This window comes from Strigops habroptila, chromosome 2 (assembly GCF_004027225.2).
Source record: "Strigops habroptila isolate Jane chromosome 2, bStrHab1.2.pri, whole genome shotgun sequence".
Taxonomy (NCBI): domain Eukaryota; kingdom Metazoa; phylum Chordata; class Aves; order Psittaciformes; family Psittacidae; genus Strigops; species Strigops habroptila.
In genome coordinates, this window is record NC_044278.2 from 61480010 (window position 1) to 61493255 (window position 13246).

At 35.9% G+C, this 13246-nt stretch overlaps 1 protein-coding gene across 6 annotated transcripts in view; it reads left to right on the forward strand.

Annotated features, from left to right (window-relative positions):
- CCDC138 (coiled-coil domain containing 138) overlaps nt 1-10819 on the forward strand; it is a 35051-nt gene extending 24232 nt beyond the window's left edge. For all 6 annotated transcript variants that reach the window (XM_030477147.1, XM_030477142.1, XM_030477143.1 and 3 more), the window contains 2 exons: nt 8180-8318; nt 8883-10819. In XM_030477147.1, coding sequence (XP_030333007.1) covers nt 8180-8318; nt 8883-9042 — 299 coding nt within the window. In that variant the 3' untranslated portion in view covers nt 9043-10819. The remainder of the gene's footprint in view (nt 1-8179; nt 8319-8882) is intronic.
- The last annotated feature ends 2427 nt before the right edge of the window (nt 10820-13246 follow it).

Here is a 13246-nt window from a genome sequence, read left to right on the forward strand (position 1 = left end):
GTATGCCACCAGTGGCTTCCAGAGTATCTTCATACCCCAAAGTTCTCTTCCCAAGACTACAAATTTCTTTTATCAACAGATGTTGTTTCTAGGACAGTAGTTGCAGCACTCTGTTCAAGTGAATTCTTGGATGCCAGACATGAAACATTTTCTGGAAACAAGCTAGTAATAAATAGCATGACCTCAGCAAGAAAATTTGCTCTGTGGGTGTTGAAGAACATCACATCATTAGTATTAAATCACCCTGTAGTTGAATGTGTGTCATATACAATCTTGTTGAATACTGTTGTTCCTGTCATCTCGCTTCTCATGCAGCTTAGTGTGGTTTTTTTCACCTGTGAATCAGTTAAAAGAGTTCCAAAGGATGTAGTGAATTTATAGTCACCTAGCAAAAATGCCGTTGTTGAACTGTGGTCTGATTCATGCTTGATTTGAGATCTGCTATTAGCAGAGAGCTGCCTGCCTCAGTTTCACCCTTTGCACTTTTGCACAGAGGTAGTATGTCTTAAATTCCTCCTGCAGTGGTGGCTGACTTCTACCATGTAGATTAGTAGGTTCCCCTTTCCCAACCTTACATTCATTCAAGGAAATGAAACTTGCTCATTAGACATTACAAAGCACAGGCCTTTGCTTTAAATAAAGCTTATGTTTACTTTGTCTTCCAGCTTACTTCTGTTTTACAGAGAAAATGTTTTGCATTAGTGTGTGCTTATTCACAAATAGACATGAGTGCATACTGGAAAAAAAAATCTCTAAATGACTCTCATGTTCACTCTAAGATATATTCTGATAGGGCTTAAGTATGATTTCTTAACCATATTAACATTGCTTAAGAGTTTTAGTAACTGCAGAAGTGAACTGTATTTAAACATTAACTGAACCTTACTTACAGGGTTGTTTTTTTGGTTTTTTTTCGTTTTGTTTTGGTTTTTTTTGTTTGTTTGGTTTTTTTTTTTTTTTTTGGTTTGTTTTTTGTTTTGGGGGGTTGTTTTGGTTTTTTTTTTGTTTTTTGGTTTTTTTTTTTTGGAAGAAAATATTATAGGCATGGATAACCAGGTCTGTGTCCAGATTTACTCATCCCATAGGGGAGTTAAGCCAGTGAGTTAAAAAGATTGTCTCCATAGTAAGAAGTTGTAATTACTTGTAATTTGAATTTAAGGTCCCTTCCAACACAAACCATTCTATGATACTATGAATCTTTTTATGTGGACTGCCTATGTGGACAGTCCCTCTGTTCCTTCATGTTGGGATGCTTCCATAACTAATGCTAGGTATTCCATAGTTCACACTGATCAGGTGCTTCTAAAATTCAATGGTTGGAATCTCTTAAGGAAACTCAAACTTGCTTTTTTTTTTCCTTTTTTTCTTTTTTTTTTTCCCTTGAGTCTTAGTATTTTGAGACTTTAAAGACTACAAGCAGTGAAGGTATGAAGTAAAAAATGCCTGTACGCTTAAACAGATTAAAATTTAACTCTGTTTTTCAGCATATTATTTTTACTGGTTACTTTACAGGATTGAAACTTTTCAAATGAGCTTATTCTGCAGTGCTGAAAGGGTAAAAATGTCAAGCCTGTAAATAACCATACTAAGGTAGGATTCCCCTTCACCTGTGTGAAAGGCAGATGTGAAATTATCCTGAGGAACTGTGTTTGAAGCTAAAGCGAAGGGAATGATTTACAGCTTATGTGGGATAAACATTGAAATACAAACCATTTATAAGGAAATCCTTCCTCTATTATCCTGTCTTACCTTTGTGATTTTTTTACTCATTCTTCTGAAAACAGTGAATAATTATGTTGGATTAATAGATGCCTTTGTTTAATATTTTAACCACAGATAAATATCTCTATAATATGTCTAACCGTTAAATGCGGCCTATGATAATGTTAGGACCAACCTGTGTATTTGCTGAAAGCAAGCAAGTACACCAAAAGTTTGCACACATTTTTGCTGTTCTTATTTTGTATTTGACTAGCAGAACTACTATACTTAGTAGCTGACTTTTCTCTGTAACTTTCAAGGTGAATTTAGAGCAGTGTCATAATTGAAATAATTTCAAAAAAGAAAGGCTCTTTTTTTTGGAAGTAGATAGTATGATTTGTGCAGTTTGAGTGACATCTGTGCATTGTCAGAGTTCGGACTTTATTTACCTGCTTACTTGCAGTCTGACCTTACAGAATCACAGGTTATACCACGTTACGTTTATTTATGTGAAGGCTTCGTTATTTGGCTTTGTCACTGTCTTTGAAATACTGTGCTTAGTTCTGAGCTGGTTATTACAGGTGTGTAGATATGGGAGCAGAGGAAACAAGGCAGGCAAGCTCTGACAGAAAGTGTTACAACAAAGCTCTTTAGGTGTCCTCTGTAAGAGAGTTGTGATTCCTTCAGTAACTCTGGTAGTTCATTAGGCTTTTTCTAGTTTCTTGAACAAAGTAACCCATAATACTGCATAGCTTCGAGTTATAATGCTATCTAGGTTATTTGTAAAATGGTGGGGTTTTATCTCTCAGGCCTCATTAGAATTGGTCATTAATGATTAGACCATGTTGGGTGCTCACAGACATACTGAGTTCAATCAACACCCCAAAAGTTTTCATCCTCTTATGTTTCTAATCAGTGATTTTACAGGAAAAAATATTTGTTGCTTCTTAGTGTATTGTCTTCACGCTTCTGCTATTCTAGCAAGTAAGATAATTCTGTTTTTCATGTATTTTGTATCTGTTCCCTTCTAAACAAGCAATGCCAACATGGAATTTCATTTGACTACTCCTGTTTTCATGCCACAGTCATTAATATGCTAAATAAGCACAATTAAAAAATCAGCATTCAAAACTAAAATTCACTTTTCAAGGCAAAGTATTTTACTTTGCTTTTAGCCAATTTCATAAGCTACACTTATGAAATTGTAGTTCTTCTACTAACCACCATCTTCTCCAGTATAATATGTCCTCTATGTGCCGCATGATGGCACTCAAGATGATCTGCTCCATAACTTTTTTCAGCACTGAGATCAGACTGACAGGTCTGGAGTTCCCCAGATCCTCCTTTCAGCCCAGTGGTAGATGGGCATCACATTTGCTAACCTTCAGTCAGCTGAGACCTCCTTGGTCAGCCAGGGACTGCTGATTAATGATGGGAAGTGGCTTGGCGAGCACTTCCACCAGCTCCGTCAGTGCCCTTGGGTGGATCTCACCTGGCCCCAGATACCTGTGTGTGTGTCTAAGTGGTGTAGCAGGTCACTGACCATTTTCCTCTGGATTATGCGAACTTCATTCTGCTCCCTGTCCCTGTCTTCTATCTCAGGGGGCTGGGTACCCTGAGAACAACTGGTCTGACTATTAAAGACTGAGGCAACATGGGCATTAAGTACATCAGCCTTTTCCTCAGCATTTGTCACTATGTTTCCTCCCCCATCCAATAAATCATGGAGATTTTCCTGAGCCCTCCTTTCTTTGCTAATATATTTATAGAAACATTTTTCATTGTCTTTTATGGCAGCAACCTGATTAAGTTCTAGTTGGGTTTTGTCCCTTCTAATTTTCTAATTTTGATGGTTCCTAACACATCAATAACCCTTGTGTCTTTACTGACACATGGTTCTCCTTCCCTTGCTTGTCCTGAGACAGTAGACCGAAGGACCTTGCTAGCACACCATCCATCAGACATTGGTGTGCTGCCCCCCAGGCTTATTTCTAGTGGATCTGGTTAGCAAGATGACCTTGCTACCTTTTTTTTGTTCTATTTTTACTTATATGGCTGAGTAAGTAAGACCTTGTTTCTTACTGAGGTCTGCCCTGACTTTTCATACTATCCTTTTTATTATAAAGATAGTTTCTGACATCCAGGGCAGAGGTCCCTCCTTGTAGGCTTGTTTGCATTCCAAGCATCTCTTGTCACATGAGTATTCCTGCGATTGTGCGGGATTTTTTGGGGTTTTTTTTTTTGTGGTTGTAACCTCCAGTTGCCATTTGAGAACAATATTGTTCTTCCTTATGTCCTGTCTCATGTCTGCATTGATGTCTTGCATACTATAGGAAACCGAAGAGCAATTCAGGTCATACTGAGGTCAATACATACTGGGTGACCAGCTGAAACTGCCACTTGGGCTCTCTTAACTCAGGGTCACTCATGTAAGCATCTGCACTTGAGGTGCCTTGTGCTGAATGGAATGTCACCCCATCTCCACAGTGCTTTAATCACTGGCACTTGATCGTCCTGGCTATTGATTATAGGAAAAAAAGTTAAATTCAGCAAATGGTTCAAATCGTACAGGTGACTGTATTATAGACAGTTGGTTATTAGCAACATGTGATATTACTGTTTCCTTTTAAGTGTTTCTGCTGTGGTGCTTAGTTGTTAGTTAACTTTTCCATGCTGGTAGACAGTGCTGTGTGACTCACTTGCGTTGCTATCACGTGTTCTCCATTCTCCAGGCAGATCCTCCAGGCAATTAGAAGTGATGCAAAATTGTAATAATTAATTTGTTAAAACATGAACTTAGAGTTGGTATTCCGGCCTGTCTTCATTTTCCGAGGGGCTTAGCTTTTGGTATAAAACAGAATTTTCCAGATGACTATAGCTGGTGAGATTTTATGCTGTGAGTGACTGATTACTTTGAGGGTAAATTTCAGATGAATTCTGTCAGCAGTGATAAATTGCTTATTGTTCATTGCAGTCTACCTATCAAGTTAAGCTAATGCAACTACAACATGCTGCAATTTTACTAAGGATACCAGTGAGGCTTTTGCAGATTATTTTGAATTGTGCCAAAGTCCTGTCAGGATGTATTCCAATTTAGTTTTTCTAAAATAGTTAATAAAAACAAAATCTAGACCACCAAAATATTTAAAACATAAAGCTTATATTCTTTTAGCTCCTCAACTAGACATGCATTTAAATTATATGCTTATTTTTTACATTTTCTGATTACTTAGAATATGTTCTCCAAAAGCTTATCTGAAATGAATATAGAAAGAGTGTACAGAATGTGTGTCTTTTAAATGTGTGCCTTTATCAGTATGCTATCACATTGTCATGGTTTAAACCCAGCCAGTAACTCAGCTGTTAGCTCACCCTTCCCTCTTGCCCGCTCCAGGCAGGATGGGGAGGAGAATCGAAAGAATGTAAACCCCACGGGTTGAGATAAGAACAGTTTAATAACTAAAATAAAGTAAAATATAGTGATAATAGAAGGAATAGCCATAATAATAATGATAGGAAACGAGAAGAAATGAAAGCTCAGAAAACCCAGGTGATGCACAACGCAATTGCTCACCACCCACTGACCGATACCCAGCCCAACCCAAGCAGTGATCTGGGCCTTCCAGGTAACTGCCCCCAGTTTATACACTGGGCATGACGTGCTGTGGTGTGGAATACCCCTTTGGCTAATTCGGGTCAGATGTCCTGTCTCTGCTCCCTTCCAGCTTCTTGTGCCCCTCCTCATTGGCAGAGCATGAGAGACTGAAAAGTCCTTGATCAGGGTAAACATTACTTAGCAACAACTAATAACATCAGTGTGTTTTCAGCATTGCTCCCAGACTAAAGCCAAAACACAGCACTGCACCAGCTACTAGGAAGAAAAATAAGTGTTACAGCTGAAACCAGCACACACGTAGTTGAACTTGGCAAACTTTTCGAAATTATTTGTACTTTGGCTCTTCTATTTTATAGTAAAAATCCTGTCTTAAAATTAATGCATATCTTTTACATTGGTTCATAAACTTCACAGTCAAAACATTATTACAACATCTCTCTCTCTAATTATTATTTTGAAATGAAATATTTTTAAGGAACCAGTAAGAACAAGGCAGCAAAGAACTGTCCAGGTCAGCTGAATATGGTATTTGTTTACCCCTACAGAAAAGGGGGTAAAATGTAAAAGCATTTTATGACTATTTAAGGAGTTTTAAAGGAATAAATTGTAGGACCGCCCTCTTCATTCCTTGTTACCTTCAGATCTCTCATGAATCAGAGTTCAGCTGACTCAGGAGTCGTGTTAAATGAGAGGTTTCTAAAGCCTTTTTTTTTTTAACAGGCAGTGGAAAGAAGAAAAACCTTTCTTCTCAGTTTGCTTTTTGAATGTCAGTGTTCTTACACATTTATTTACACTTTTCTTACCTTTCTGATAAACACCTTTGGTAAATAAGAGATACTGTCTCAAGTTTTTGTTGTTAAAACAGATTTCATCAGTGGTGCAGTGCAGAGAGATAGGACCATTTCTGTTTCTTGCAAATAGGCAGTCATCTGTAGGAGCCCTAGCAAGCTATAGAAGAATTTGTAAAAGTTGTAGTTCTATATAATTTCTATAAAGTTATGATGACATAATTTGTAGTTGTAGATTTTTCTTGCTTTAGGGAAGGTTATCTTTTCTTGGTACCTGTATAGAAATTTTTACTTCAAACACTCTTAAGTGATGTAAGTGCTTTGATAGGAAGTACTCTTAAGATGATAGGATCGTATTCGTTGTGCTTTGCGTATTTGCCATTTCTGTTTATAGTTTTGTCACTTCTTATGGATTTCTTATCATGCCCCTCACTAGGGCATGATACCATCATACTAGAAGTGACTTCTGGGTTAATTATTTTTCCGGGTTTAAGACACTGCTGTGTGTATTTAATACTTCAAAGTTCTGTCATAGCAGTGGCTCAATAAAGAGCACTGATTCTTGAGTGTGTGTCAGTCGTGTATCACTAAATTCAGCACACGCTTTGAACCCATGTAAGGATTTTCTGCTTGCTGTTATTGACAGGTAGCCCTGAGTTGTTGATATCACAATTTCTGAAAAATAATACCTTCTGCAGCATAAAATACAGGTTTTGAAAGATCTTCTTCCTAACAGTAAGGTCTAGGAATTACTGGGTCCTTGTTGAATTTTTAGCTCTGAGAAAATTAGTTCTTTAGGCCCTCAAGCTCACTTTAGTTGCCAAGTTGATTTTTTTATTTTAATCCCTATTCTGAACAGCTTTTCTGTGGCATTTCTTTTCATTTTGTATCAGTAAGCATCCTGAAACAAATTAAAACCTTGAATTCACTCCAAGGCTGCAACTAATATTTAGTAAGTTGTATGTCCTTGCACAAAGAAAGGGAAAATTTTGACCAAAAGATACATCCGTCCTCTTTGTACTGATAAAAGCATCTTGACATCCTATTTATAAATTACAGTATTGAGCATATGTACAAAGAATTTCTTAATGTCTGTGTTTATTGGTTTATGCTGTAATTTGCATAGTGCAATTTCTTTTTAAGTATAACACATTAAATAGTTTTAACATGCAAACATTAAAATGTTTTCCTCATGTATTCTGCTAATGCAAATGCCCTGTGCTATATGAAAGACTATTAATTTTAACAAAAAGAATCAGTTATTACTTATTTTCTGTATGTTTTTGCTATAAATTAATATCAGAACTAAGAATGACATAACAAAGGAACAGATTTAACCTTTTCCAGAAGTGATTTGATTTTGAGGGAAATGTTGTTCAATGTGATTTAAAAACTCATCCATCATTTTAAGGGAGTTTTGTTGGTATTTAAATGTATTTAAGTATTCTTATCCAGCTCTTACTTTTACCTCTCAAGTGTTATTTTGCCTGTCTTGAATCATAGAATACTTTGGATTGGACAGGACCATAAGATCATCTAGTTCCAACCCCCCTGCCATGGGCAGGGACACCAAATGAAACAGAGTACAGTGAGAGTATTTTGACAATGAAAGGCTCTCAGGTATCACATTAGCTTCTACATGTGCTATCCCTGTCCATGTGATTTGCAGCAGCTTAAAGTATTTCCTTCTGAGCCTTTTTGCACAGCTTAATGTTCCCCTCACATGATCAAAAAGAAATAACCATGATAAATGAGCATTGAGTGAGCATGTTCAAGATAAGAATTTTTATTTGAGTTTAAAATTGTTCTATTTCCTCTTTTCCTTTGTTCTCAAGGGAATAGGACTTGTTTTAATAGAAGGGTCGTAAATGTCAGAACTCTTCGGAACTTGCATTTTTGCAGTTCCTAGTTTTACCTGAGTTTTGCATCACATGCTTAGCATAAACTGCATTATTTCATTCTTCTAATAGTTGCACAACATGGGGCACTTAAAGCTTTTAAATGTATCTATAGCTGTTTTACTTTTCCCTGCACTGAGCTATGTAATACAGATTTTAATTGTTTTCTTTTGCAGGTTTTGTACAGCCTTTCCTGGAAGCCTGCAGTAATGAATCCTTCTTCCGAACTTGCTCTCTTTTGCTTCGAAGTTCTAAGCTAGAAACTCAGATTTTGGAGAAGATGTGTGTGATGCTGCAAAAACTCTCCAGAATAAAGTAATGCTTTATTACTATTATTCTGTCAGTTATTATTAGATCAGCAAACTCAAAGACTTGTCTTTCTCTTTTTCCAAAAACTCATCTCTGTTTTGCTGTTCATTTGCTCCACCATAGACAATGCTGTACGTTCTCTGTTAGCAGTTGGGGTTGGAATTAGATGATCTTTAAGATCCCTTCCAACCCAAACCATTCTGTGATTCTATAATTTACATTGTAATTTTTACTAAAAGTAAAATTAAAAATTTGGTATTTATTGTTTTTAGAAACTTATTTCACGAGTGAAACCCTGTCATAGCCTTTCCCTGATCTTTCATTATACTACATGTTCACTTACTCAAGTGAAATTATATTTTTTGGTGATTTTTGACAAGATTTTTCTCACCATGCATTGATAACCTTCTGCTTAGAGACATTATATGCAATGTAGAAGACTTATCTGAAACCCACAATATAATGCACATTTTTCTTCATTAAAAATATAATTTTCTGTAGAATCTTTAATGTTTAGATGAAATTTCTCAATTTTAAATTGACAACTATTATATGTAAAATCTTTTGCAGAAGTAATAAGAAGATGTTTGAAATGTTTACTCTTCACCAAATGATCCAAGAACTGCACAGGACTACAAATCCAGATCATGTTTTCCTTTGTATAAACCTCAACTCGATTCTGTTAAATTTGGGATTGTCAAGGAGTAACTCTCTTACCTCTCCAGTTTAAGCACAAGTCAGTAGAATTATCATTCAATCTAATTATTGTTCTGTATGTTTTATACCAACTGCCTATGTTACTTGAAATTTGGATTTTTTAATTTTTTTTTTACTGTTTTGTATAAATTAATTAAGCAGAACCTCAGTACTGTATAAGTTACTCTGTATTGTGTGGAATCTCATTAGTATTTCCCTCACTCATAAAAAGGAAAATGAAAAATTGCATAATATGTTAAATGGCTTTCTTCATTGAAAGAAGTGAAAATAATGCTGCTGATCTGAATGATTCATGTATCCTAAGGAATTGGATCCCTTGAGTCAGCAGATCAGAAATACCAACCTTTCCTTACCGGTATGACTCTTGGTTATCTTTGACTCTTCAGAGAGTTTCATAAATTCATTTGTTTATTTTATGGTTGATAGGTAACGGACAAGTATCTTATCAAATTATCTTTTAAGATAATTACAGTTGTAGTATGACTTAACTAGATGTGTTGAACGAGAAATGTTTTTGGTTTGATTTCAGAATGTCTTAGTGGTTTTTGATCTTTTCATGTATTTATGTAACAGTATTTTATCCTGCTTTGTATGAATTTCTAGTGTCACTTTGGGTTGTAATATCTCTGCAAATGTAAATAAAAACATTTCTTAAAATGCCTGGTAATAGTAGTCCCCAATGTAAAATATTTTATTGTTTCTGCTATATTTTCTATTAATTTGCAGTACAATCCTCATAGTACCCACATTTCTGCATGTGATGAATATACTTTTCATCTGCCACAGTTCCGTGTTCAGAAGTTCTTCCACGTAGGAAATAGGATACTTCCTAAAAATTCAACTTAGTCTTCCGATTTCTGATTTGGACTGTAATTACTGAAACTCTTTAATTATAAAATTGAGACTCTAGTTAAAATTTAAAGATCTGCTGTATGTTAGTCTTTCACTAACACTGGCAGTATAAAACTTCAGAGTGGTTTACTTCTCAATTTCATACTTTTTTTTTTTCCCCTTGGTTTTCCTTTGTATTTTTTATCAGAACTCTTTGAACTGAGCCTTTGAAGTTGAATTCTAAATGCAGATATTTTTGTAGCAATGTGACTTGTGTTTCTGACAAGCTTTCCTATGAAAAGAGTCTACACTACGTTTGGCACCAAGTATGTCCAGAAGAGAGAACGAGCAGCGCATACTCTTTGGGCAGGAAATGAATTCTAGGTAATTTTAAAATAACACTAATAAGAGCTAAAAGCTTTTGCTGACAGTGTGTTATGTTTTGGAATAAGGATTTCTTCATCAGGCGTTTCGGATTTCTGTCAGATTTACCAGAAGTGCAAAAGCTTGTGTATACCTTTGGCTGGAGACAAAACCCTCTTATTTAGGAAGTGCGTTCCCAGTCCTCATGTGCTTCTCCATCTACTTGGTTATTAAAAATACTAAAATAACCAAAAAGCTATAGAAAGTTATTAGGTTTCCTCCATCCACAGGAATGTTGACTGTGCTTTTGGCTATCAGCCTTCGTCACTGTGGTTTGTTAATCTAACCTTTCTTGTGGTACCAATTTAACACTATGTGTTCATCTTATAATTGCAAAGGTAATGCAATAAAAAGCACATAGAGCATGATGTAGCTTTTACTATGGGTCCCTTGTGTTTTCTATGCATTGGAATTTATAGTCTGACAAGATGAATCACTGTTCAAGTTTTTATGATCTAGAATGTTTCTGTTAAAATGCAAAAAAGTATTTTTGAATCTGTTACATATTAATGCAATTAAATTGATTGATGAACTAAGGATAAGAGTAATGATTTTGACCTTAAGTAAATTTTAACTGAGCTGTAAAGAAAAATAGAAGTTCTTGATTTAACATTCATATAACAGTAAACATAAAAAGTATCAGGAATAAAGAAATAAATGAATTATGAATATGAAGTGTCTTTTGAAGAATAGATACTTCTATAAATAAAAAAGCTATAGTAAAGTTCCAAAATGTGCATGTGATTTTCGATGCAGGGTAATAATTCTTTGATAAAAAATGAGAGTCACAAATACACTCTAGTAGAGTCATATGGAGGGGCTATACTTATGATGGTAGAAGTGAATTTTTTTGAAGCCAGTTGTCGACAGACAACTTTGAGTAGTTCCTTAGTACACTGTCATAAAAATTTTCAGCGAAGATATTTAAAGAACATATACCATGCCATGGTTTTTCCCAATTTTATCACTAATCAATCCCTGTTCAGGCAGAAATATTTATGAAGCCTCCTAATATCTAGAAAGGCAAAACGATGAATTTGGAATCGGTTTTATTTGCCATCAGCTTTTCAGTTTGTGTTGGATCACATCTTTAAAGATGCATGGGTTTATGGTACATGCAGACTATAAGTTCAGGATCAGAGACTTCAAGGAAAGTAAAATGTCAGTCTACCAAAAATGAAACTAAAATGATCGAAAATAAACTGAAATGGAGATTTTAGATCTATTCTGTTTCAATTTGTAATTGATTATCTAGAGTAACTAATGATGTCTATGTTAGAAGCGTAGATAATCTGGCTTGCATTTGTCATAGAAATATAACAAGAAATAGGTACTACAATAAATATTGTACCAAAATCAGTTATTTCTGTGTTTCAGCTTCAAAACATTTGGTATATCAAATTTTGTACACACCTGCTGGTTGCACTGTCTTGAACATCCGTCTTGTGGGCCAGTCCACCCCAATTGTCCACACCAGTCCATGTTCTGGCCTTGCTCGAACATCCCCATCCTGTTGTTCCTCCGAGGCACCTTGGCAGTCCCTGGGGAAGGGGAACAGAGGAAGTCAGTTGCATTCCCTACTGTCTTTTGTGGGTTTGGTTTAGTAAAGATAGATTTCTGTCAAGTTGGCCACACTTTTGGCATCTCTTTATATTGACTTATCAGGTGGAATCTAGAACTTTTGGGGGGGGTTCTGCTGTTGTAGCTTTTGGGTACTATAATATGAGTATGAATTTCTACTACTTTATCCTTCTCTCAGTAGACTGTCTACAACAAGAAACATTTGAAAAAGTTGACTGTAACTCAAGCTATTTCCCATGATTCCTGTTTCCTTAAGGAAACATGGTTTATGTGATCGTTGTCTGTCTGCATCCCTGAAAAGGGATACACTATGTTGAATATGTCAGCCAGCTCTAGCCAGATTTGGCAACAGGGAAGAGAATATTAATTTTCAACCATTTTTGGAGAGAATTTGAGAAGAGAGAGACCTGATGAATACTTGGACTTAAATTAAGACAGACACACTCACACTTCCTGCGAGCAGCCAGCTAATCAGTCAGAACATGTAGCTTCAAACTAGCTACAATCTTGCTTGCGTGTAGGTCTCCGGAAGTGATCAAATACCATTACTGGCATGAAAGGAAGAAAGCTTCTGGTAGCCATAACGTGCCAGTTGAAAGGACGATAAAGAATTGACCCACAATTTTGTGTTGCTGTTTTTGGAACAGTTGTGAGAGCCACCATTGGGAAAGACAAGAAGAATATTGCATATGCTTGTATTAGGGTAGTTTTCATCACAGAAAAGGCTACCAAAGCTGAAGAGAAATAATTCTTTTTTCTTGTTACAAACCCATCTATTGTAGAATTGTCATCCCCTTACTGGTTATCAAAGGCTTCCTATTGATAAATGGGCAAGACAGTGTTTCAGACCTGATCTACAAAGTCTAGGTTTGGCAGATCTGTAAGAAAGATTGTTCGGGGCTGATAGTTTTATTTGGGGATGGCGGGACAGTTGTATTTGCAGAAGCTTGGCAGATCTAAATAACGCAAGTTAACATTAGCCAGCCTGCACAGTTTTGCTCTGGTTTTTCGTATTTCTGGCTTTCACCAGCAGATAAAAGGTCTGTTTCTTAAAGTGGGATTTCACAGTTAGGTTCCAGTTCTCCTGAACATGGCTGGCTTGCATCTTTTCTAATGTTATATAACTGAATTCAATATATTATGGAGAAACATTTCTTATAGCAGATAAATTAACCTGGAAGGTGAAAGTATGCTGAAGGCAACATATTTTTGGCGAACTTTTATTCATGATCATCATCAATGTCTAAAATGTATGATTTAGCTTACCAGCCCAGATTTAAAAGAAGCTCATAATTCAGAGCTATGACACTGGATCCTTTAATTATATACTGAATTTTTCACCTAAAACTTACACAGCTTCAGGGATTGATGGTCTGATAGAA